The following is a 24,562-nucleotide window of genomic DNA, read 5'->3' as shown; positions in this document are numbered from 1 at the left end:
TCTATGGAAATAAACGATATTGATGCTTCTGTTGAAACATTATCAGAGATAACTGATAAATCTAGTGGAATAGACACAGAGAAAAATCTCGTGAAACAAATAGAACCTGAGAAAGAAGAAATGGTAGACGACGACAAATCAAGTAATCTTGAAAGAACTCTATTCGAAAGTCGTGTAGAAATTACAGAAAGCAATAAAGAAGATGTAGAATGCAATGACAGCATGGTACAAGATGTGCGATGTTTGAAGAGAACTCGAATTGCCCTATCTAAAGTCGGTGGTGATGCCGTGTCCAAAGTATCCAGTGATACACTTGATACAGTATCCAAAGTCAGTGATGAAAACAAGGCGCTGTCTCCTCCAGAGAAGGCTGTTAGCTATCCTTTGGAATCGAAGGAAACACCAGATAAATCTGCTCCCAACACTGCTCCATCGACAGCTCAACCTATGTCACCTCAGAATGATAAAAAATTAGAAACAGATGCCCCGAAAATACCTACTTTAATGCAAAAAAAAAAAAAAAAAAAAAAAAAAAAACCCTGACATTGTATGAATTTATCAAGCAGGGTTGCATTGGGTTGTTGCTAATGTTGTGTTGTTGACAGCTCCAAGATTGCCAAAGCACTGGATCAGTCCACTGTGATCCAGGTACTTAACTTGGGTGTTAGGTTTATTCGGAGATTTAAACAAGTTTCAAACAGTAGCCACCTATAGAGAAAAGATAAATGGCAATGCAACATCTTCTGATAGTAGTGCTTTAGTTTGATCTTTGTGGCTGACACCTTTTGAACTAAAACATTATCTGAGGGACACATAATACCTATTTTCCTTTTATTTAATTTCAGGTGCGGATAATAAGGGCATAGTCAGTCCTCACAGTGTATCTTCTGGTTATAGCAGTGGAACTGCAAGTAAGTAGGACTAAACTGATTTAAGTATTTCTGATGGTTGTATGTGTTAAAAAGTTATCGGTTGGATTTATACAAGAATCATCTTATAGTTACTGTCCCTTTTCTCAAATTTCGAATGAATTTTCATTTTGTTTTCCCTGCTTTGTGTTCACAGGTCCTTGGTCTACTCCTTACAATACTCCTCAATCCTCTGAGGAACCTAACACTCGTAAGTTCTTTTTCCTTTCTATGAAACTTGTGAACCCGAAAAACCTGTACAAATTAAAGTAGGTACTTGGGTCCATCACATTTACCTTCACACCGGACGGGGATTGTGTGCTCTCCCCTCTTCCGGCTCAGTCACAGTCAAACCCTTCAACTTCATCCTCATCAACCCCCACCACCAGGTCTTCCATTACTTCACCATTGGTTCAACCATCTCCACCTCATTCCAGCTATGAACCAAGTCAGAAACTTAGTTCTGAGAAAGTCGCAACCTCTTGGTCAATGTCTTGTGATAGTTCGGATGATGAAATTGTTGATGGAGCTGATGATCGGGATAGTGATGTTGAAAGTGATCGAGAGACCTCTATAAAAAACACTTGTAAATTAGAAACCAATAAACACAAAAGTAAAGACCTTGGTGATTTAGCAAGTGACAAAGTCAAGGAAACTAGGGAATTACAAAGTGATAAAGGCAAGTCGTCACCAAAAAGAGGTGAACTTGACAGTGATATGGTTGAAATTGGTGAGCGGAGCAAGAAACCATCCAGTGATAATGTACAAAGTACATTTGATCTTGTTGAGCCAAATGACATGTGTGAAAGTAACAAAATCGATTGTGATAATAGTGATGAAGGGAAGAGCAGTGATATCCAGGAGATAACTATAGCAAGTGAAGTAGCCAGTCCCAAACATGCTTCTGCAGAGTTACTACACCTTCCTGTCCTTGAGAATTTTGAAGATGAAAAACCTATAAAACAATTACCTGGAGTTACATGTCGGGCCAAATGACATGTGTGAAAGTAACAAAATCGATTGTGATAATAGTGATGAAGGGAAGAGCAGTGATATCCAGGAGATAACTGTAGCAAGTGAAGTAGCAAGTCCCAAACATGCTTCTGCAGAGTTACTACACCTTCCTGTCCTTGAGAATTTTGAAGATGAAAAACCTACAAAACAATTACCCGGAGTTACGAGTGCAGAAAAGGATCAAGCCCTTCCAAAGCAAACTGTTCAAGCTAATCATAGTCCAGAAGCTAAAAAACATTTCTTTGGTTCGTATAAGCAGAGTTTGTTTTCACCTTCAAAGACACCACCGGGAAAGAAGGAAACAAAACAGGAGATTGCAAGGGAAATTGCCAAAGCGGCCAAACAAATAGAAATGAGTCTCTGTGAAGAAGAGAATTGTGTGAAGGAGAAGAAGAAACGTGTATCACGAAGTGTGAAGAGAAGGAGCTCTAAAAAGTCTATAGGCGATGATGAAACTGAAGCAGAAAGTGCTACTGTGGTTGCAAAAGAAAAGAAAAATGGAACGTCTGAAATAAGCTCAGAAGATGAGAGAATTGTGTGAAGGAGAAGAAGAAACGTGTATCACGAAGTGTGAAGAGAAGGAGCTCTAAAAAGTCTATAGGCGATGATGAAACTGACGCAGAAAGTGCTACTGTGGTTGCAAAAGAAAAGAAAAATGGAACGTCTGAAATGAGCTCAGAAGATGACAGCTTGGAAAAAAAAAAAAAAAAAAAAAAAAAAAAAAAAAAAAAAAACAGGTTATAATGGGAAAATGTTCCAATGTCACATCAATGGACCATATTAAAAACATTTTCCAATAGTTTTCATTTCCCTTAACTTTAATTTTTATTTTATTAAACTTTAACCAACTTTTCTCACTATTTTGTTACCCCAGAGTTCACATTTACCTTCACACCGGACGGGGATTGTGTGCTCTCCCCTCTTCCGGCTCAGTCACAGTCAAACCCTTCAACTTCATCCTCATCAACCCCCACCACCAGGTCTTCCATTACTTCACCATTGGTTCAACCATCTCCACCTCATTCCAGCTATGAACCAAGTCAGAAACTTAGTTCTGAGAAAGTCGCAACCTCTTGGTCAATGTCTTGTGATAGTTCGGATGATGAAATTGTTGATGGAGCTGATGATCGGGATAGTGATGTTGAAAGTGATCGAGAGACCTCTATAAAAAACACTTGTAAATTAGAAACCAATAAACACAAAAGTAAAGACCTTGGTGATTTAGCAAGTGACAAAGTCAAGGAAACTAGGGAATTACAAAGTGATAAAGGCAAGTCGTCACCAAAAAGAGGTGAACTTGACAGTGATATGGTTGAAATTGGTGAGCGGAACAAGAAACCATCCAGTGATAATGTACAAAGTACATTTGATCTTGTCGGGCCAAATGGCATGTGTGAAAGTAACAAAATCGATTGTGATAATAGTGATGAAGGGAAGAGCAGTGATATCCAGGAGATAACTATAGCAAGTGAAGTAGCCAGTCCCAAACATGCTTCTGCAGAGTTACTACACCTTCCTGTCCTTGAGAATTTTGAAGATGAAAAACCTATAAAACAATTACCTGGAGTTACAAGTGCAGAAAAGGATCAAGCCCTTCCAAAGCAAACTGTTCAAGCTAATCATAGTCCAGAAGCTAAAAAACATTTCTTTGGTTCGTATAAGCAGAGTTTGTTTTCACCTTCAAAGACACCACCGGGAAAGAAGGAAACAAAACAGGAGATTGCAAGGGAAATTGCCAAAGCGGCCAAACAAATAGAAATGAGTCTCTGTGAAGAAGAGAATTGTGTGAAGGAGAAGAAGAAACGTGTATCACGAAGTGTGAAGAGAAGGAGCTCTAAAAAGTCTATAGGCGATGATGAAACTGACGCAGAAAGTGCTACTGTGGTTGCAAAAGAAAAGAAAAATGGAACGTCTGAAATGAGCTCAGAAGATGACAGCTTGGAAAAGTTGCGTGTGTTGAGAAAATCTCGTAAATCAATTGACAAAGCTCTCAAGGATAATGTCGGTAGTACTAAGTCTTCTGGAAAATCGCCAAGACGTAGATCAACTAGAAACAAAAGTACAGAAACCAGTTCTATTCGTTCAGAAACTAGCTGTGTCAATTCAGAAAACAATCTTATTGACTCTACCAGCACAGACTTTGAAATTTCCAACCTCTCAGACAGTGATTGTGAAAGTACTGATCTTGTAGACAAAGCTGATGAGAACACCGAAGAAAATGTCAAGGAACTTTTGAAAATCGACAAGGAACGACACGAACACGTGTTACAGATATTCAAAGACATTGAAGTGATGCAAAATGTTGAACTCATTTCGAACTTTGATCTTCTGGCTTCACCCTGCAAGAAACAAACGCGATCCAGATCCAACAGTCTAGTTCCAAATAACGAAGCAGATAAACTAGAAAATGATGTAATTCCTAATGCATTTGATTGTGATAAAGATATCAGCAATACAGAACTTGAGAAAGAGAAATATGAATCACTCGAAGCTGTATATAACGAAACCAACAAAAAGCTCGTGAAAGATTCTGAAGAAAATGCCCAAGATGATGAAGATGATTGTAATTCACAAGTAGAAGATGATGAATGCAAAACGCCCTCTTTGAGAAGGAGTAGAAGAAACTCAAAACGGAATGCAGAAGAGATATCCAGTCCTGTAACTAGGAAGTCACCTCAGACCCAAAACACCGAGTCCAATTTGAAAGGTACCCCCTCTGACAACAAGAAGTCACGAAAATCACGCACCATCGAAGAAGAAAGGTTACCAAGAACGAGATCAAAATCCACGCACAAGGCAGTATCTATTCCTGAAGTAGATAATTTGAGACAAAGAAGCTCAAGTGACGTTGGAACAAAGAAGTCCTCTGAAGAAACGGAAATACCACTTGCCGATAGTGATGAAATACCTAGAAGAGTAACACGAAGAAGTCTATCCGTCATGGAGAACAAAGAAGATGTTAAATATTCAGAAAAAACAAGAAGAGGACGTAATAAGAAGGCGGACAATAGTTTATTAGGAGAGGCAATGTCAGATGGTGACAAGGATAAGATTAGTTTCGAAGATAAGTGTGATAAAAACAGTAAAGACAAACCGAATTCTAGTGACTATAATGGAAAAGATCAAGTTGTTCCAAGTGCTAGCGGAGAACAAAGAAGATGTTAAATATTCAGAAAAAACAAGAAGAGGACGTAATAAGAAGGCGGACAATAGTTTATTAGGAGAGGCAATGCCAGATGGTGACAAGGATAAGATTAGTTTCGAAGATAAGTCTGATAAAAACAGTAAAGACAAACCGAATTCTAGTGACTATAATGGAAAAGATCAAGTTGTTCCAAGTGCTAGCAATGAAATTGAAAGTGTTGATGATCTTGATGAATCTATGGAAATAAACGATATTGATGCTTCTGTTGAAACATTATCAGAGATAACTGATAAATCTAGTGGAATAGACACAGAGAAAAATCTCGTGAAACAAATAGAACCTGAGAAAGAAGAAATGGTAGACAACGACAAATCAGGTAATCTTGAAAGAACTCTATTGGAAAGTCGTGTAGAAATTACAGAAAGCAATAAAGAAGATGTAGAATGCAATGACAGCATGGTACAAGATGTGCGATGTTTGAAGAGAACTCGAATTGCCCTATCTAAAGTCGGTGGTGATGCCGTGTCCAAAGTATCCAGTGATACACTTGATACAGTATCCAAAGTCAGTGATGAAAACAAGGCGCTGTCTCCTCCAGAGAAGGCTGTTAGCTATCCTTTGGAATCAAAGAAAACACCAGATAAATCTGCTCCATCGACAGCTCAACCTATGTCACCTCAGAATGATAAAAAATTAGAAACAGATGCCCCGAAAATACCTGAACCAGTTTCAGTTCTTGAGGAACAATCTTCGAAGATATCTGATCCAAGTCCTGTTCTGCAGTTAAGTACCGGGAGAAAGTTCAAGATTGGACGCTTGAAAGAGGTATCTAACACTACCAATGAAACAGCAGTCCCTAGGAAAGAATTGGCCGATAGCAGAAATATTGAGACTAGTGTTGAATCCAGTAAGGAATCGCCAAGTACTCCCAGTAGTGGAAAAGAACATGTGGAACTAGCAAATGAAAAAGTTATTGTTGGTAAAGAAGATCAAAGTAAATGTGATACCAATACAGATACAAATAAAGTCCAGGAAATTAATGGAGATGAAGTTAGAAGTGATGAACACGTATTTAAAGTTCCGAGAAGTGTCAAAGTTCATCGAAACCTTTTGTCTGTTGACAAATTTAACAAAATATCTGGAACTATTATGTCTAAACCTGTGCTGTTTGTTAGCAGTGGTTCACAGGATGACTCACACGAGCAGTCCCTAGGAAAGAATTGGCCGATAGCAGAAATATTGAGACTAGTGTTGAATCCAGTAAGGAATCGCCAAGTACTCCCAGTAGTCGAAAAGAACATGTAGAACTAGCAAATGAAAAAGTTATTGTTGGTAAAGAAGATCAAAGTAAATGTGATACCAATACAGATGCAAATAAAGTCCAGGAAAGTAATGGAGATGAAGTTAGAAGTGATGAACACGTATTTAAAGTTCCGAGAAGTGTCAAACTCCATCGAAACCTTTTGTCTGTTGACAAATTTAACAAAATATCTGGAACTATTATGTCTAAACCTGTGCTATTTGTTAGCAGTGGTTCACAGGATGACTCACACAGTAATGGTAAAGTGAAGTACAGGCCTGAGACCGACAAAAATCCAAAGGTCAATGACATACCAACTAGAAATAATACACAATCTCTGTTTAAAGCACCTTATAAACACATCCCAATCCCTACAGTCCACAAGATCAGATCGAACAAAAACATTTTGAATACTAAAAATGAGAAAGTACTTGCTAATAAAAAGGATACAGTCCCCGAGGATGTCTCTACAAATGAAAATGGCCAAAACATTCTAAACCATACAGTCAATAAAGCTTCGACAAAGAATACTATACTACCTATTGTCAAAACTGACAACTTAATGCAACAAAACAGAATCATCCAAAGTTACAATTGTAACTTGAACCTGGTCAAACCAGCCACAGTACAGAAACCTCCTCATACAATCGTGAATAGTAAGAAAGTCAATAGAATTCTCCGAAGAATGGGAATGGAGGGATTCAACAAGAAGTTTCCATTCATTGACGCTCTCCCTGCTACTCCACCTCAGTGTAGAGAAAATGGAACTGGATTCAAGAACTACAATGGGTATAACAACTCTACTATTGCGAAGGAAGAAGTTGAAGAGATGGAAGAAACAGATTGTTTGGTTATGGAGATGGAAGATGACTTACAAGATGTTAGGGAACCAAAAGATGCAGATAGTGAAGTATCTGAACAATTGAGCTCGCAAACTACATGTGAAGATAAAGTACCTGTTCCAGATATGACACAACCACTTGCAGATAAAGAAGAAGTAGTAGAAAAATCGATCAGCTTGCCTAGGAAAGAGGGAGAAGAATTAAACCAAATGCCAGTACCTATTCCGAATATAACAGATATGACACAGCCACTTGTGGAGAAAGAAGGAGGAGTGGAAAAGTCACCCAACAGATCTCAAAGAAAGGATGAAAAATTAAACTTCGTCAGCAAAATAATGGAAAACAGTCTTCACAAAGAAGATCAAATCCAAAACAAAGGAATTGTTCCTGAGCAAAGCACAAGCTTCCCTAATGTACACGTCCCAGACAAAGAGTCTACTAGTCCCAATAAAATGAATAATGACTTGAGTCCTAACAAATCAGATGACACAACCAGCTTGACATCCACAACATCTAGTGGATTGAAGTCTCCTTCAAACCTGTTGACATCCAATGAAACACCTTGCCAATCTTTGCAGTCACCTCCCTCAATATTTCCCAAATGTATTCAAAACCGCTTGGCAAAGATCCGTTCCACACACAATTTACCAATTTATAACATAACTCCAATGAGTAATTTGGCTCACAATACTCGACCTGGGGAGAAAACCAACATGAATTTAGGTGTTCATGGACTCAAGTCGAATGAAATGAGCCCTCCAAGTCTAAACAAAGTAGACATTCAAGATGCCGTCAAACCAGTTCAAGCTAGTCCTACAGATATTTCCAATCAAGTGTCCTATAACAATAATCCAGAACCGACTCTTGTTGGAAACCAAACTTTTAGCTTCTATGGACAGAAGAGATCTTCGGACATTACTGCTCCTTTTGAAAAAGAAAGCACGGTATTTAGACCACCAAATAACTTCAGTAATACTAACACGGTTTCTAGACCATCAAATAATGTCACCTCTAATAGTGACAATATGGTATCTAGACCACCAAATAACTTGAACACTAGTTTCGTCAACAATAGCCCTCCTAAGGTCAACGGACCTTTGGAGAATTCTGTTCATCAGGCGAATGCTACCAAACCCACGGAAAAGATTGTTCTTCCAACATTATCCTTCTACAACACACGCAATTCTCCTTCATATGGTGCTAACAAACGTAAATGTGAAGACCCTGAATATGTGAGTTCTGATGAAAGCAAGAAACTTAGAACTGAGCTTGAAACCAGTGGTACATTGAAGAGCACGGTTAACACACCTAAAGACAAAGATGAACCCAAGTCCTATACACTCATTCAACGCTCAATTGAACATCTACAATCCGAAATGTCCAAACCCGATGTGACACCAACCAATCAGATCAAAACTAAAACGGTGACGAAAAAACTGAACCTGCTGTACTACGCCATGCAACCGAATGATAAGAACGTGTTCGATAGGAAAATCAAAGCGTTTGTCAAAGAGCTGGAAGATTACCCGCTGGATACTTTATCCAAACGAATCATCGCGTTGTACGATAACAAACAGCTGGTAGACAATCCCAAAGCGGTGACAAACATTCAAACCAAAGTGTTCTGTCTGATTATACAGCTAAACACAACACGGCCTGAGTTCCTACCCACGTTTATGAAGACCCTGCATGAGACACTGGTCCTGCATAGTGAGACCACACTCCTATCTATCCTGTATGCATTGACACAACTCTATGTAGGCTTGTGTCGCTGGCGTAATGATCCAGCATCTGTTATGACATTCCTCTACGATACCATCTACTTCCATAGGAAACGCTCTCTCAATATACTAGACGCTTTGATCACACGATGGCCTACTGTGTATCCTGTAGCCAGTCGCTGTGTCCTAGTTAAAGTAATGAGTTGTATCCTGCTCAACCAGCAGACATCAAGCCAGGGGAGTTTCCTTGATGACCAGAATGTCTTCGTGAAGACAAAGCAGCAGTTGAGAACAAAGTACAGATATCAGGAACAGTTCACACTTGCCGGTCTACTAGCAGAGTTGATGAATATGTTGAAGAGTAAACACTCCTGCTGCTCTAACCCGTGGCAGCGAAACCCTCGTTCCAATTCTCACCACCAGGGAGCGGAATCGTCGAGTTTCAGCGGTTGTGTACAGAGGGCGCTGGTGCTGTTGGCTAAACATTGGCGTCCGGCGCCAGACTTGTACAGTGTTGTCGTGGAGAGGAACTTGGCAACACTGTTCAGAAGTAGTTTGGATTGTGGAGCAATCAGTGTTGCTGCCTCCTGCGCTGAACTCATGGGTAAGTTGACTTATTTTAATTAGTTTAATTTTTCTCTCTTGATTTTGAGACGCTTTCCCTTGATTCAGTAATTGATAGGGCAGACTTCAATTGGCAGGGTTCTCTAAAAGAAGTTCCCCCATCCACTGATCTTTTCATTCACTCTTCTCTTCCGTTCACTACTTAATGGACAAATAAAATAAAAATTCACCTGTTTTCCTCCCCATGTTCCAGGTATGATTGGGAAAGCCATGCCCCGCGCCTCCTCCCTCCTCTGCATCGTCTCCCTGCTGGATATTCTGGAGGTCGGCCTGCAACATGCCGCCTGCCGCTCACCCTCCCCCCTTCGCACCTCTATAGGCCGCGCGCTAACCTGCCTCACGGCCCACAACACGGAGCGTTGCGTGGCCATCCTCACCTCGGTGCCTTGGACAGAGGCCGAGGTCAATGACCTTGTCAAGGACGTTGCAGCCAAGGTCATCGCGGTGAAGAATTTGGATTGGTGGAAAGAAATGCTGGAGCGGGAGGGAAGTTTGCCGAAGGTTTGATCGCAATAACCTTGACCTTAATTCTTTCTCAAGAGATTTATTGAGCCCGGGGACACGAAGCGAGTTTAAACTCGGTTTAAGTTTAACTCTCGGATTACGGACTACGGAAAACAATCTGATTGGTTGTTTTTAAAATTTTCAAAAATGTCAGCTAATCAGATTTCTTAAACCGAGATTAAAAGTTAAACGGAGTTTGAACTCGCTTTGTGGCCTCCGGCCTTTCTTTCAATGTGCGATGTGCCTGATCCTATAAATCGTGCGACCATGCTTTCAATGTGCGATGTGCCTGATCCTACAAATCGTGCGACCACGCTTTCAATGTGCGAGAAACCTTATCTCCACTCTCGGTTGATTTTGATAAGACTCTCATCTTATGAAGTGTAATTATTATTGTTATAACTACTTCTATATTTGATATCAGTTCATTATAATACTTAGTAGATAAATTAGCAGACCACAAGGTGGTCCAAAAATTTTGTGTGAAAATTACTTCTACGTTATTTGTGCTTTCTGTACTGTTTACTAGTACATTTATCCCATTTTTCTTTTATTGATCTTGGTATTGACTTTTTCTCTACAAGGCCTGAACAAACAAAATGTTAGAAATTAACTATTAACTAAATCTGCTAGAGAGTCTAAAGTCATATTTGTTAAGGATTGTTTTCACCAGATCAGATCAGATTAAATTAAATAGATTAAAAAACATGTCCCTTTGTCAAGTGCCTTCAAATAACAAACTGAAAAACTTGGTGACGTACAGAGTGCTCATTTTTTTTTCTTTAAATTTTTAAGCACCCTGTATACAGTTCCAATCTCGTCATCTAAAATCATCGGACTTGGGTATAGGATGCCTGAAAACTGAAACAAACTACAAAGATTAAAAGTATATCCTTTTGTCCGGTACAGTTGGTGCTTTATGTTCCTCAACTTGGTATTCCAACCTGGTCTTTCGACAAATCGTTGCGTGTGTACGGGATATTTGCGCAAATTTCAGGCCTAAACGCGTGAAATTTGCGCAAATATCGCGTACACACGCAATCATCTATTGCAAAACCAAATTGGGAGACATATCGTTTACTCACTAATTTTATTAATAACGCCTTTCTCAATTTACGCATGTCAACTATCTATTTATTTATTTATTATAATTTTTATTGTACATTATATACAAAATAGTACAACGTCATGATTGCTTAATCTAGGCCCTAGATAACTTAACTTATAACTAGCAAAAAAAAGCCAGCCTAGTTAGCTTGTAGAGTAGCGCGCCTGCCTTGTAAGCGCTAGGTCGCGGGACCGATTCCCGCCCAGGACGGACTTTATCCTAAACAGATAAGGTCCGTTCTCGGAACGGCTGGGTTTCTCCTATCCTGTCTTCCTTCTCTCTTCGTTTTTGGAACGATAAGACCTTAGCAGTTACAGTTTAACACACCCTGTCACTTGGCACCTTATAAATCAGATTTATAATATCTGTCTTATTTACATAAATTTACTATGTATTTACATTTCCTCGCAGTCTTGTAAGATCCGAGTGACAAGTAAGGTGGATTGTGTGTTTTCTTGGTTTGATATCCTTTTTTTGTATTCTTCCATATTCGTGTTGTGTGAAAACGTGATCCTATAAATCGTGCGACCATGCTTTCAATGTGCGATGTGTCTGATCCTATAAATCGTGCGACTACGCTTCCAACGTGCGATGTGTCTGATCCTATAAATCGTGCGACCATGCTTTCAATGTGCGATGTGCCTGATCCTACAAATCGTACGACTACGCTTCCAATGTGCGATGTGCCTGATACTACAAATCGTGTTACCATGCTTTCAATGTGCGATGGGCCTGATACAATGTCTGCGGTTTACCTGCATGTGATTATCGGCGTTTAGGAACGACAGTGCCTATTGACCATTTCTTCGAAAGAAAGGGGGAAAAAAGATCGATATTATAGTGTAGGTATAAATAGGTGACTTAACTAAATTTAAAAATTAGCGCTACTTTTTTTTTTCTTCTTTTTTTTCAAGAGCTTTGACAGAGGGAACTGTAAATGCTAAGGTCTTATCGTCCCGAAATCGAAGAGAGAAGAAAGATAGGATTGGAGAAAGCCGGCCGTTCCGAGGACGAATATTATCCCATCAGGATAAAATCCGCCCCGGGCGGGAATCGAACCCACGGCCTAGCGCTTACAAGATGGGCACGTTACCCTCCACGCTAACTAGGCTGGCTTATCACTCTTATCAGTAATCAGTATTTTTGCTTCTTCTGAAAAGTTTGCAAAATGGTCATTAGGCACTTTTGTTTCTTAACCACCGATAATTGGGTGTGTGTAGGTGTAACTGCTTGGTACCTAAATGTTACTTATTTGGTCTAACTATCTGGCGTAATCATACTGCCATTATTGATGTTTACTTCAGGTACCTGCTGATTTTGTTTAGACTGAGAGTTTTTTTGAGTAGCCAAGTGGTGCGCGTAACTGGTGACTGTTCAATTTTGTGACTGTTCAATTATTCAACTTCAAGGTATTTGTGTGCTGCTGTGGGTAAGTTTTGTTTTCCCAGTGGAATATTCCCTTAGTTTTAGCTAGGTAGGTTTTAGCTAGGTAGGTAATTTATTAGCGTGTTTTATACACATAGTAGTACATTGAAATGATATTACCTACCTAGTTCAAATTAAATTACTTGGTATAATTGAAAAATTCAGAAAGAAAGCAACGGTTAGAAGTGAGCAAGTTATACCAAAAGTAGAGCTTAGCGCGCCTTTTAGGTTAGCCCACTTTGCGCATTAACAACACCGGTAGTTTCATGGTAAATTCCATAACTCAGAGAAAAGCTGATGTTCGAGATCCGGTGTAATGGGTCAAGACGCTGGCCTGGTAATCAACAGTGTGAGGGTTCAATCCCGACCAAGGTTATATGAAATTCTTTCTTCAGGCAGTTTCATTTTATAGAAAAGAATAGAATATACCTTGTTTATCCTGCCAGAATGAGACTGAAAAGTAACTTTACTCCCGCAATCTAACCAAGGTCTTATAGTTTACAAATATACAACTAAAACTTTGTTCAAACATTTTACTTAATACTTATATGGTTTATTTCAGGCACCATGATTTCCGAATCTCTCCTAGAACACCTGCTCAAGAAGTACCGCTGGATTTTCGTCATTTTCTTCCTTCTGCCCCTGACTTTCTTCTACGATATCTATCACTTCATACGACAGCAGGTCACCGAATATTTCAAGGACAAATCAGTATGCCATGATCTCAAAGTAAAACATGTTCAAGGTCAGGTGAGTTATTTCAAGGACGAATATCAAGGTCACGAGCTCAAAGTGAAGTTCAAGGTCAGGTCAATTATTTCAAGGTCATAAGCTCAAAGTGAAGTTCATGGTCAGGTGAGTTATTTCGAGGACAAATGTCAAGGTCACGAGCTCAAAGTGAATTTCAAGGTCGAGTAACTTTAATTTTTCAATTACAAATCTTCTTTTTCTTCGCCTTTTCCCATGTAGTTTTTTGTCAGCCTCTCAATCAGCGCTAACTAGGGTGAATGCTTTGGTCTGATATTTGGTTTGGCTACAAATTTTACGAGCGGATGCCCTTCACACTCAACCCTTGCTATTTCTTTGGCAAGGGAAATTCAGGCTGGTCTACTCCCTGTTTAATGTTCCCCAGCCAGACTTTTCAATTACAAATATGACGGTCAATAATTCAAAGCTACTTCTTCTTTTTCGTCCCTCAGGTTCGTGAGTGGATCAAAACCGACCAATCCATACCGATGTGTACAGGACGCGCTGGGTGGAAGTGTATGTCACTGAGAGAGCCCAAGTACAAGTCGTCCATGTTTCCAGTGGATCTGGAGGCGATGGATACCATCCTGAGTGTGGACGAGGAGAAGAAGGTGAGTGGACATGAATGAAATTCGTGCCTAGTGGAAAGGGCAGTAGTATGCCGATTTAGATGGAATTAATTATTGTAAAGGCAGCCTAATTAACATGGAGTTTAGCGCGCTTGCCTTGTAAGCGCTCGTCCAGGGTTTGATTCCCGGCCTTTATACTTAACGGAAAAGGGTCGTTCTCGGATCAGAAGGCTTTCCTCTTCTCTGGATCTCTTCCATTATAGGACGATAAGATAAGACTTCCGTTGTTACATCCCCCCCCCCCCCCTCTCTCTCTCTCAAAAAAGAAAATAGATTTAGATTTTCAGCAGGGAAATTTATATTTGAACGTTTTTCCCTTATTGTTTTTCCACCCCCCCCCCCCCTCTCTCTCTCTCTCAAAAAAGAAAATAGATTTAGATTTTCAGCAGGGAAATTTATATTTGAACGTTTTTCCCTTATTGTGTTTCAGACGGTCAAAGTAGAGCCCTATGTGACCATGGGTCAATTAACCCGCTATCTAATACCCAGAGGCTGGACCATCCCTGTCGTGGTAGAACTCGATGACGTTACAGTAGGTAAGTTGTAAGCCGGCTGATAGAAGGTCCGCGGGTTCGAATCCTGTTGAGAGAATGAGGCAAAATAACATACTTATTCGCTACTTACAAAATAACATACTTATTCGCTACTTACAAAATAACATACTTATTCCATGGAAGTTGCTCAGTTGGAAGTTACTGTATAACTGTTAAGGTCTTTTGACAAAGATTTTACAGTATATTTGGCGACAAGCTGGGCGGGTAGCTCACTTTGACCCCGCCCAGCCCGAGTGGAAAAGCCAGCAACACGCGATTGTCCATTTATGTTCACTTTTACAGATACCAACCACGCTCAACGTTGCTCAACTTCAGGAACTCTTGTAAAAAGGACGTAACCTACTTACTTTTACATAATGTAAATCTCTTTCTCTTGTTACCTTGCCAAACTGGTCCTCTATCTTTCCATTTCCTCTAGAGGAATAAAGTTTTTCCTTTTCCAATCTCATCCTTGACTATCTTTCCGTTTACTCCCTGGGAATAATTGCCCTATAAATATGTAAATGTAAATGCAGTTTCTGTAAATGCAGTTTCTTTGTGTTATTATATCACAACTTTGGTGCTCACTGCAGCATTGTAGGGTTTCCCCAATATTTCAATGATCCTAAAATCCAACACTCCCCTGGTTACAGCGAAGTAAACAAGTGCGTTTTTCTTCGCTCTTCATTGAAAAATTGTTTTCCAGTGGAAAAACCCCCTATTTTGACGTGATTTTTTGCATAGACTTCTTTTTTGGTGTAATCTACAAGGTGTGACTATCATTTTCGTGTAAATCAAGTGATTTAGTGGTTTTTTACGAACTTTGAACTTTTTTGACAAAGTCGGACACCCCTTATTTTCCAAGTGGACTCTTCCAAAATATTTTCCGGATATTAGCCAGTCACTTTATTTATTCAAATTTATAACTTGGTATTTTCTCCCGCTTTTCTCGTGTTGACGGCGTTAAAACAGATGTTTTAATCAGCTGTTAGCATGAACGAGATGGGGCAGGAGGGGGATCCCCCCGATAAGAAAGGTGGAACGCGTGATACTGCGGGGAAGGAGAGGGAAACTATAGTGTATCAGGAAAATCATGTCTACGATCGCTACAGGGTGCTTGTGCAATGCAAACGCTCTCCGGATAATCCTACGAATTTCATCAGCAATCAGAAATGTGGAATGTTAATTAATGAAATCGTCACTAATAAGACTGATGTAGTAGAGATTAGAAGATTGAATAGAAGCAAGATTCTGGTTGTATGCACTTCTTCCTTCACTGCGAATGAAATTGTCATGAATGAGAGGGATGAGACTTTTTTTTTTTTTTTAAAGAGGTTTGACAGAGGGGAGCATGTAACGCGCTCCTATGGTTCTTAATCGCGCGCGATCGTAAAGAGAAGGAAGCGATATAGAGTTAGGGAAAAGCCATGAATTCCGGTACCGAGAAAGCGAACATTATTCCCATCAAGAGATAAAAATTCCGCCTGCGGGAGGCGTGAAATCCCGGACCGCCGCCGCTACTAGCGGCTTATCCAAATGGCCAGAACTCACTACAACAATACTCACTAGCCCACCTAGGCTTGGCCTGATGAGACGGATCATGAGAAATAACCTCATAACCCATTTCGTTGTTTTCCATTTATGTCACAGAGTTCGTGTATCCCTGGCGTGATGTGGATGAAGATGTTCGATGATAACTTGCTACTTGAATCCATTGATGCAAGACAGTTCCGTGTCAAGTCCGTGCAGAGACTTAATAGAAAAGTCGTCAGTCCTACTCGAGAGGTATCCTATGTGAAAAGCCGAAGTGTCAAGGTGATATTCGATGGTCAGATATTCCGTCCCATGGGTTCTTGTTCTATTGCAAGATTGAATGTGCCCCATTCATTCAAAGAGTAGTCCAGTGTTACCAGTGCGCCAAGTTCGGCCATACGAGCAAGTTCTGTCACAACCCCGTGCTATGTAATGTATGTTACTTACCCAAGTTAGACCAACATACATGTCGCGCTCCTGAGAATGTTAGATGTGTGAATTGCAAAGGTGATCATAAGCCTACTGAACAAAGATGTCCCGAAATGAGCAGGCAGAAGAAAATCAAAGAAATGATGAGTATGAGAGGTTTAGTCTTCCAAGAAGCGGCGCAAATGGTACCTTCTATCCGTTCTTCCTATACTGTTAGGACCCAGAATAGCTTTGCCGTTTTGGAGTCTTCTGAGAACACACGTAATGATGACTTCCCCGCCCTAGGTAGCAAGAACCAAGTTAATGCTGTAGAACCGATCGAAAAGTTTGTACCACCTCCTCTACCCTACGTGAGTGCTAATAATGTCACCAAGAAGTTCAGCAAAGAAATGAATGATATGAATAAGTTTACGAAGAGAAGAGGATACAGCAATGATGTAAAAGTGAGTAATGATGCAAAGAAGTTGAAACCAAGTCAGAGTACCTTAAGTTTACGAAGAGAAGAGGATACAGCAATGATGTAAAAGTGAGTAATGATGCAAAGAAGTTGAAACCAAGTCAGAGTACCAGTGCTGTTGCTGATCAACGAGTTCAATATAAGACAGCAATGATGTAAAAGTGAGTAATGATGCAAAGAAGTTGAAACCAAGTCAGAGTACCAGTGCTGTTGCTGATCAACGAGTTCAATAATTTCCATCCCGATACTCGCAATGAAACTGCTCGTGGTGTTCATAACCAGGAGAAATCAGATTTGAATATTAATAATGCTAGTAATGCTCATAGTTCTTATGCGTTTCAGGTAGAATCTTCTTACAACCAATTCGATAATCTTGGTTACGAGATGGGTGATAATGATCCTATGATTGATAATAATAATGGTACAATGTTGGTCGAAAATAATACTTCTGATAATGCTATTGATAATATGTATAGATTTGGCGGTGTTTTGAGTCCTAACCTCGGTTAGGTACCTACTCTTTTTTTTTTTTTTTTCTCATTTTTGTCTGTCTTTTCTTCTTTTTATATTCCATTTATTTATTGTTGTCTCCTTTCAGAGATCCTAATTTTTATTACTGGATATACCTAGTTTCGTTGCGTGGCCATCCTCACCTCGGTGCCTTGGACAGAGGCCGAGGTCAATGACCTTGTCAAGGACGTTGCAGCCAAGGTCATCGCGGTAAAGAATTTTGATTGGTGGAAAGAAATGCTGGAGCGGGAGGGAAGTTTGCCGAAGGTTTGATCGTAATAACCTTGACCTTAATTCTTTCTCAAGAGATTTATTGAGCCCGGGGACACTAAGCGATTTTAAACTCGGTTTAAGTTTAACTCTTGGATTAAGCAATTTGATCGGTTAATTTTTAAAAATTTCAAAATTTTCAGCTAATCAGATTTCTTAAACCGAGAAATTAAAAAACGGAGTTTAAACTCGCTTTGTGGCCTCCGGCCTTAAAAGATTATAATTTCAAGTACCTACCTCGGTGGTGTAGTGGTCAAGTTGTTCACCTGGTAAACAGGAGGGCGTAGGTCCAATTCCAGCCGAGGCATGGCATTTATCCTCATTAATTTGAGTGACCAAATAATAGAGCTCTAACGGTTAGGTGGCAGAGAATGCCTCAGGCATTAACTGCCCGCCGCGCCGGTTACCTTCCTCTCAAGAGTCTCTTAAATTTCAAGCTTTTAGTTTGTCGTTGCCAAATCGGATTTATAGAGTAACCAAATGTTCAGGCCATCTTGTATGATTTTTTACTTAGTTTAAGTCTAGTTTTCTGACTGGTTGAATTTTAATGCATGCTATAAAATCAATCAGATTGCTTAAATGAATTTATTCAATTAAACCAAGTTGAAACTCCGTAGTCCCGGCCATGAAGGGTGTCTGAATTCTTTGGTTGCGATATTGCCGCTGTTTCAAAGTTTCATTAAAAAAATGTTGAATTGATTGTTTTAACACTGTTCTCAATAGATCTCCATGATCTTTTGACGCTTTGTTTGGTTTAGCTTTTGCTTTCCATACAAGCAGGTCTCCGATTTGAATTCCAATGTTGAGAAACGTTCATCTTCAAATTTTTCTTGCTGTACGAAATTTTTGGTCGTTTCATACTCAGGTTGTTTGGTCTATTCCGGTTTGGAAGAAACTTTTTGAGATGTAATGTCACAGGCATTTAAGTCCATTTAACAACTGTTTTTTCGACCTAACCAGACTCATAACAGCTGAAACGCTTGAGACTTCTCATAGTATTTCTCCCCATCCTTGGCACAAGCATTTGCTTTTACGGATGGACGTAGCAATTACCTGATTTTTCGATGTTTTTACTTCGAAATTGAGTAATGGCAAACTTTCGGAGATCGATAGATCAGGTAAACCTCTCGATTCAACATTTTATTTAGAATGCTTTCAGTGATTTTTTTCCAAGCGGCAAATGAGGTTTTTACGCGGGTCAGAATTTTACAACAAATTGTCTTTCTATCTCGTGAAAATCGATTGAAGTTCAAAACCTCGGAAAGTTCTTTGATTTTGTTCGTCAATCCAGCTTGATTTCTTGGGATGTTGTTTTGTATAATTTTCCATATTTGTCAATATAGGTATCGTGAAAAAAAAAAAAAAATAACATCTCTGGTGATTTTATCTGAATTCCATCTGGAAATCGAGCGTCGTTTGTCCCCTTGGAAAAGCACCGTCACATTCTCTCGTCAACAGACAAACTAAAGACTGATTATTTTATTTTTTTGTTTATCTCATGGATATAAAATTTAGGGTATTTTTTAAATATAAAGTAATTTATTTTAGGGCTTTATGTATTTTTCATCTTTGGACGAATCCTTTGTCTCTTGATTAAAAAGGATAATTTCCTTTATCCCTTACGAAGGAAAGGAATGTAATCGGTGAAATTTTTTGTCAGTGTTTGATTCCAAATATCTATTTATTTGACTGGGATATGTTATGCTTTGTCACTTAAAGATCTGCTTTCATTGCAAGGTCTTTTTAAGGAGGTTCTTTTTTTTACTAATGATTTTTATTCCAACTTTTTCATGTTAAAAACGTTTTAATCCAAATATCGAGGGGGGAAAATGGGTTTTTCAGGATTTAATAATATGTATTAATTCAGCATCAACTATCAAACATGAATCTTTTTATTGGTCGTAGGAACACATATACTGATGTTTATCTACAACATTTTTGATGATGTTTGTGTATTTTACGATTGTGACAGATACATTTTTCCCAGTTTTTCAATAAAGAATAGTGTCTCAAAATAGGCGAATATTTTTTTTAAATCATATTTTACAAATTTAAATAAATATTTTACAAACTGAGTAGACAGTGTAGGTCTCTTTCAAATTCACACATTAGATGGATAGGTTTTGATGTGCAAGTTTGATTTCTATATTTTCTGTTTTCCTTTCTAATTTTGTAATTTGAAAAATAAAGTGTAATTGATTGATTTGTCTTTTCAAAAGAAAAAACGTTGTTATAGATAATTCCATATTATAGCATTGACTGTAGGTTAGGCCTCCTTTCTCACTAAGTAAGAGCCTAATAAAGATTGTTGCTTGAAAAAAGTGATGTTATCTTAGAAGGTCGTGTCACAAATGAATGAAGAAAATCTGGATAAGGCCTATCGCAGGTTGGAAGTATAAGCGGGCGACTTTTAGTAGCGCGGAGTCCGCGATGCCGCATGAAAATTCAAGCCTAATAAAAAGGACACAGACCTCTCACTATGGAGTTGGTATTGTAGTTGTGCGACTTTCAGTAGCACATAGACGCCTGAAAAGCCAAACCCAAGGGAATTTGATAATGATATTGAGTCTATCATTTTAAGGTTTGGTTTTTTTTGACGACTACTCGCTATTAAGTCGCGCGACTACGCTTCCAATGTGCGATGTGTCTGATCCTACAAATCGTGCGACTACGCTTCTGATAAAGTGATATCTGGTTTTACTAATTACAATTTTTACAGGAAAGATTTCTTAGATGGCAGAATATCTTGCGGCGGAGTCATGCTGATGATCCATAAGAAATATTTTTCACAGCCTGTTCCACTTGTTAGTAACTCTCAAGTTGTGGCAGCAAGAGTCAAAATACCAGGTATAACCTATGACATTACCTTATGCGATATCTATCACTTCATACGACAGCAGGTCACCGAATATTTCAAGGACAAATCAGTATGCCATGATCTCAAAGTAAAACATGTTCAAGGTCAGGTGAGTTATTTCAAGGACGAATATCAAGGTCACGAGCTCAAAGTGAAGTTCAAGGTCAGGTCAATTATTTCAAGGTCATAAGCTCAAAGTGAAGTTCATGGTCAGGTGAGTTATTTCGAGGACAAATGTCAAGGTCACGAGCTCAAAGTGAATTTCAAGGTCGAGTAACTTTAATTTTTCAATTACAAATCTTCTTTTTCTTCGCCTTTTCCCATGTAGTTTTTTGTCAGCCTCTCAATCAGCGCTAACTAGGGTGAATGCTTTGGTCTGATATTTGGTTTGGCTACAAATTTTACGAGCGGATGCCCTTCACACTCAACCCTTGCTATTTCTTTGGCAAGGGAAATTCAGGCTGGTCTACTCCCTGTTTAATGTTCCCCAGCCAGACTTTTCAATTACAAATATGACGGTCAATAATTCAAAGCTACTTCTTCTTTTTCGTCCCTCAGGTTCGTGAGTGGATCAAAACCGACCAATCCATACCGATGTGTACAGGACGCGCTGGGTGGAAGTGTATGTCACTGAGAGAGCCCAAGTACAAGTCGTCCATGTTTCCAGTGGATCTGGAGGCGATGGATACCATCCTGAGTGTGGACGAGGAGAAGAAGGTGAGTGGACATGAATGAAATTCGTGCCTAGTGGAAAGGGCAGTAGTATGCCGATTTAGATGGAATTAATTATTGTAAAGGCAGCCTAATTAACATGGAGTTTAGCGCGCTTGCCTTGTAAGCGCTCGTCGAGGGTTTGATTCCCGGCCTTTAACGGAAAAGGGTCGTTCTCGGATCAGAAGGCTGTAGAGCGATAGCAAGGAAAATAGTGAGGAAAAACCAAGAAAAATCATGGGAAAAATTCATGCTATCAATCGATAAACCTGTAAGCACCAATGATATGTGGGCTCAACTTAAAAGAATGAAGGGCAAAAGACCTTATAATCCGATTGCGGGGCTTAAAAATTCAAATTCACAGATTACGACAGATAAAAAGGAAATGTCAGAAATCTTAGCGGACTTTTATCTACAGAATTCGGCCGACACGGTCTATTCCGATCAATTCATTGCATACAAGAGAGGGAAAGCTAATCTAATCTCCCCCGTTAATACTGAGCAGGAACCTTACAACTTACCGTTTACCTATGCTTAACTTCTATCTACATTTAAGAATTGTAAATCTGCCGCTGCGGGGGTAGATGGTATTTCCTATCAACTAATTATTAAACTGCCCGAAGTAGCACTGAAACGCTTACTTTCCCTTTATAATACGATATGGCGGACGGGTGTGGTACCTGAATTATGGAATACGGCCCTCATAATACCTATTCTAAAGCCCGGGAAATCTTCGTCAGATGCAGTGAACTATAGGCCCATATCACTTCTTTGCTGTATGAACAAGATAATGGAGAAAATAATATCTAAAAGGCTTAAATGGCTAATTGAAGATAGACAGCTGGTAGATACTTATCAAAATGGAAACCGGAAGCAAAGGTCTACAATGGATAATTTGGTTCTATTAGAACAAGAAACTATCTCAGCACGTGACTTAGATTTTAAAATTACAGGGTGTTCTCTATCGACATTAGGTTGTTACCTACTTATCTACTGACAATAAGGGAGGGCTGTGGGTTAGGGGATGTTAAATTTTCGCTACAGTTTCCCCTTAATTTGGACAGCATTTAAGCAGATAAGAATCATCCATAAGGCAAGTTCCCTTATGGATGGTTCTTTTCTGCTGAAAACTGTCCATTTGCTTGTAGCTTGTAAACATCATCAATTCAACAACCTCCTTTCCCAAAATTTTAGGTCTTTTTCTATAAGATTCAATTTCCAAGGCCAGCCACTCACTATCAGTTAGACCTGACGACAGGTACACCTGATCAGGTCTACCTGACAGTGTGTGTGCTCATCACGTGTCAGGTACGCCTGATCAGATCTACCTGATAGTAGCTGGCCTAATAAGAGTCCAACGAAGGGAAACATATTCCACAGGCAATACTAACTCTATTCAATCTCTTTCTTCTTTTCAGCTGGAGCAGCAAGTCATCTATTCAGACTTCCAGCGGAAAGTGCACGACATTGTCAACCAAATAAACCCGGACGTCATTCAGAACGAGAGAACTTGGCGGCAGCTGCGCTACCTGGCCACTATTGGGCCCACTGCCCTACCACCTGATCAACTGGACAGGGTGAGTAGTTCTATCACATCACATGAGCTCATGTGACGTGAGGGCATTGTGGCTATCCTGAAGGAAATGATATACAATCTACAAAATAATGGGAAAACTTTGAACTACATCTTTCTGACTCCTCATGAGCTCACGTGACGTGATAGTAGTGTGTTTCTACCTTGAGACTGCGGTCGAACAATCTCCACATGCTGTTAAAATTAAATTTTAATTACACAATTACTACTTTGACAAACTATAAACTATACGAGACTTGGGTTCAATAACTTTGGAAACTTGTCATTTTCGGGTTTTCTACATATTAGGGCGGTGACTTATGGAAAATTCGTGACAGTAAACTAAGCCGGTTTTAGTTTTCTTGTTTATTTATGTATGTATATTTTTATTATTATTAACAGGTTCACAACTTGAGTTGTAGTTTTTATGTATGTATATTTCTACCTACCTAATTGTTTTACCTACGTCTGAAAAGTGAGTCATTCTATTCTCCCGAAAACTTCGACCCTAAAGCCAGCCAGCCACTATCAAGTACACCTGATCAGGTCTACCTGATACCTGATGAGCAGTCACACTTTCAGGTAGACCTGATCAGATGTACCTGTCGTCAGGTCCGCCTAATAATGAATGCTGAATGGCTCGTCCAATTCTTTTTTGTTTTAGGTATTCTTTTCTCTCTCTCTCTCCCTCTCTTTTCTGTTCTATTCTTTTTTCTCTCTCTTTTCTCTTTATCTTTTTTGTTCTAATTCTATTCTATTCTATTCTATCCCCCAGTACAATCGTCTCATCAACGACATGCTGGCTATTTACAATTCGGCCTCCATATGTGCCCATGATGAACCACTCCGTTGTAACCTCCGTCTAGACCCGGACATAACGTCCCTGATGGCCAAAAGTCGGGACTGGGCCGAACTGGAGCACACGTGGATCGAATGGCGTAGGCGAAAGTGACTGTTTTAGAGAAACTAATAGAGAAAAATATTGGAGGACCTATGTTTTACTATCTGGATAACTTTCTCTCTAATCCACAGATCCAAGTCAACATTGACGGCGTTTTGTCATCGGGCCGAACTCTGCAAAATCATGAATATGTCATAGCGGTATTTTTGGACATTAATAAATTTTACGACAGGATTTCAAAAGTGACTGTTTTAGAGAAACTAATAGAGAAAAATATTGGAGGACCTATGTTTTACTATCTGGATAACTTTCTCTCTAATCCACAGATTCAAGTCAACATTGACGGCGTTTTGTCATCGGGCCGAACATCAAATCCCGAAAAGCTTCGCGGGCCACAAAAATGGTCTGGCGGGCCACATGTGGCCCGCGGGCCGCTAGTTGGAAACCCCTGACCTAGGTTTCTGAAAAGATCAATTAATGATCCATAGGTATCATCAATAGCAAGAAGCAACCCCTATCTGTAAAGGTGTGTCCACTGTCCACACATAGTCGACGACCGTCGATCTTAGCAGGTCCTTAGCAAGAAGACCTTACCAGTCACAGTTACCTCTATTGAAGTAGAATAAGAAAAAGAATTTTCAATGGCGGACGGGACAGAAAATCCGGGACATGTACGAGCAACTGATCGAACTGAGCAACTATGCTGCCAATTTGAATAGTAAGTATAAGCCACCAAGTTAGATCAGCATACATGTCGCGCTCCTGAGAATGTTAGATGTGTGAATTGTAAAGGTGATCATAAGCCTACTGAACAAAGATGC

At 39.5% G+C, this 24,562-nt stretch overlaps 6 protein-coding genes across 8 annotated transcripts; all 6 read left to right on the top strand.

Annotated features, from left to right (window-relative positions):
• The first annotated feature begins 3 nt into the window (after window positions 1-3).
• On the top strand, window positions 4-1,904 carry LOC103511999 (transcription initiation factor TFIID subunit 11-like). The gene is made up of 3 exons (XM_017445214.1): window positions 4-483; window positions 1,066-1,119; window positions 1,251-1,904. Exons 1-3 carry the CDS (start codon window positions 4-6, stop codon window positions 1,902-1,904), a joined length of 1,188 nt encoding a protein of 395 aa, XP_017300703.1.
• LOC108252733 (MATH and LRR domain-containing protein PFE0570w-like) lies at window positions 585-5,087 on the top strand. The gene is made up of 3 exons (XM_026825594.1): window positions 585-911; window positions 1,066-1,119; window positions 2,797-5,087. Exon 3 carries the CDS (start codon window positions 3,003-3,005, stop codon window positions 5,085-5,087), a length of 2,085 nt encoding a protein of 694 aa, XP_026681395.1. The 5' UTR covers window positions 585-911; window positions 1,066-1,119; window positions 2,797-3,002.
• Window positions 5,083-18,323, top strand: LOC103511998. Of its 3 annotated transcripts, none has more exons than XM_026825596.1 (4): window positions 5,083-5,927; window positions 6,281-9,534; window positions 9,748-9,974; window positions 17,616-18,323. In XM_026825596.1, exons 1-4 carry the CDS (start codon window positions 5,152-5,154, stop codon window positions 17,700-17,702), a joined length of 4,344 nt encoding a protein of 1,447 aa, XP_026681397.1. In that variant the 5' UTR covers window positions 5,083-5,151; the 3' UTR covers window positions 17,703-18,323. The 3 variants fall into 3 exon arrangements, with proteins under 3 accessions (XP_026681397.1, XP_026681399.1, XP_026681398.1); XM_026825598.1 differs by having other exon boundaries at window positions 5,083-6,269; window positions 6,623-9,534; XM_026825597.1 differs by lacking the exon at window positions 17,616-18,323 and having other exon boundaries at window positions 9,748-10,163.
• Window positions 11,580-14,541, top strand: LOC103511994 (delta(24)-sterol reductase-like). Its single transcript, XM_026825599.1, has 5 exons — window positions 11,580-11,624; window positions 12,471-12,595; window positions 13,154-13,341; window positions 13,791-13,949; window positions 14,398-14,541. Exons 3-5 carry the CDS (start codon window positions 13,159-13,161, stop codon window positions 14,512-14,514), a joined length of 459 nt encoding a protein of 152 aa, XP_026681400.1. The 5' UTR covers window positions 11,580-11,624; window positions 12,471-12,595; window positions 13,154-13,158; the 3' UTR covers window positions 14,515-14,541.
• Window positions 18,324-20,050: 1,727 nt separating the features above from the next.
• On the top strand, window positions 20,051-21,291 carry LOC113468580 (delta(24)-sterol reductase-like). The gene is made up of 3 exons (XM_026825593.1): window positions 20,051-20,085; window positions 20,419-20,665; window positions 21,115-21,291. The coding sequence occupies exons 1-3, from the start codon at window positions 20,051-20,053 to the stop codon at window positions 21,289-21,291; spliced, it is 459 nt and encodes a 152-aa protein (XP_026681394.1).
• An 862-nt stretch (window positions 21,292-22,153) lies between these two features.
• LOC113468583 (angiotensin-converting enzyme-like protein Ace3) lies at window positions 22,154-23,793 on the top strand. The gene is made up of 3 exons (XM_026825601.1): window positions 22,154-22,192; window positions 22,686-22,844; window positions 23,616-23,793. Exons 1-3 carry the CDS (start codon window positions 22,154-22,156, stop codon window positions 23,790-23,792), a joined length of 375 nt encoding a protein of 124 aa, XP_026681402.1. The 3' UTR covers window position 23,793.
• Window positions 23,794-24,562: the final 769 nt, after the last annotated feature.

Source organism: Diaphorina citri, unplaced genomic scaffold (assembly GCF_000475195.1).
Source record: "Diaphorina citri unplaced genomic scaffold, Diaci psyllid genome assembly version 1.1 scaffold779, whole genome shotgun sequence".
NCBI classification, from domain to species: Eukaryota; Metazoa; Arthropoda; class Insecta; order Hemiptera; family Psyllidae; genus Diaphorina; species Diaphorina citri.
The sequence above is the reverse complement of the archived record's forward strand: the minus strand, read 5'-3'. Positions and strand labels throughout refer to the sequence as shown.

Excerpts from the sequence above, each read along its gene's own strand:
- LOC103511999 (XM_017445214.1), top strand. The coding sequence starts at position 4 with ATGGAAATAAACGATATTGATGCTTCTGTTGAAACATTATCAGAGATA. Across the intron at positions 484-1,065 it reads ATAAAAAATTAGAAACAGAT|GTCCTTGGTCTACTCCTTAC; the intron begins GCCCCGAAAATA and ends TTGTGTTCACAG. Across the intron at positions 1,120-1,250 it reads CTCTGAGGAACCTAACACTC|TCACAGTCAAACCCTTCAAC; the intron begins GTAAGTTCTTTT and ends CTTCCGGCTCAG.
- LOC108252733 (XM_026825594.1), top strand. The coding sequence starts at position 3,003 with ATGTCTTGTGATAGTTCGGATGATGAAATTGTTGATGGAGCTGATGAT.
- LOC103511998 (XM_026825596.1), top strand. The coding sequence starts at position 5,152 with ATGCCAGATGGTGACAAGGATAAGATTAGTTTCGAAGATAAGTCTGAT. Across the intron at positions 9,535-9,747 it reads CTCCTGCGCTGAACTCATGG|GTATGATTGGGAAAGCCATG; the intron begins GTAAGTTGACTT and ends CCCATGTTCCAG. Across the intron at positions 9,975-17,615 it reads AGGTCAATGACCTTGTCAAG|GACGTTGCAGCCAAGGTCAT; the intron begins GACGTTGCAGCC and ends GACCTTGTCAAG.
- LOC103511994 (XM_026825599.1), top strand. The coding sequence starts at position 13,159 with ATGATTTCCGAATCTCTCCTAGAACACCTGCTCAAGAAGTACCGCTGG. Across the intron at positions 13,342-13,790 it reads TAAAACATGTTCAAGGTCAG|GTTCGTGAGTGGATCAAAAC; the intron begins GTGAGTTATTTC and ends TTCGTCCCTCAG. Across the intron at positions 13,950-14,397 it reads GTGTGGACGAGGAGAAGAAG|ACGGTCAAAGTAGAGCCCTA; the intron begins GTGAGTGGACAT and ends ATTGTGTTTCAG.
- LOC113468580 (XM_026825593.1), top strand. The coding sequence starts at position 20,051 with ATGAATGAAGAAAATCTGGATAAGGCCTATCGCAG. Across the intron at positions 20,086-20,418 it reads CTGGATAAGGCCTATCGCAG|GAAAGATTTCTTAGATGGCA; the intron begins GTTGGAAGTATA and ends CAATTTTTACAG. Across the intron at positions 20,666-21,114 it reads TAAAACATGTTCAAGGTCAG|GTTCGTGAGTGGATCAAAAC; the intron begins GTGAGTTATTTC and ends TTCGTCCCTCAG.
- LOC113468583 (XM_026825601.1), top strand. The coding sequence starts at position 22,154 with ATGGATAATTTGGTTCTATTAGAACAAGAAACTATCTCA. Across the intron at positions 22,193-22,685 it reads TAGAACAAGAAACTATCTCA|CTGGAGCAGCAAGTCATCTA; the intron begins GCACGTGACTTA and ends TCTTCTTTTCAG. Across the intron at positions 22,845-23,615 it reads CACCTGATCAACTGGACAGG|TACAATCGTCTCATCAACGA; the intron begins GTGAGTAGTTCT and ends TCTATCCCCCAG.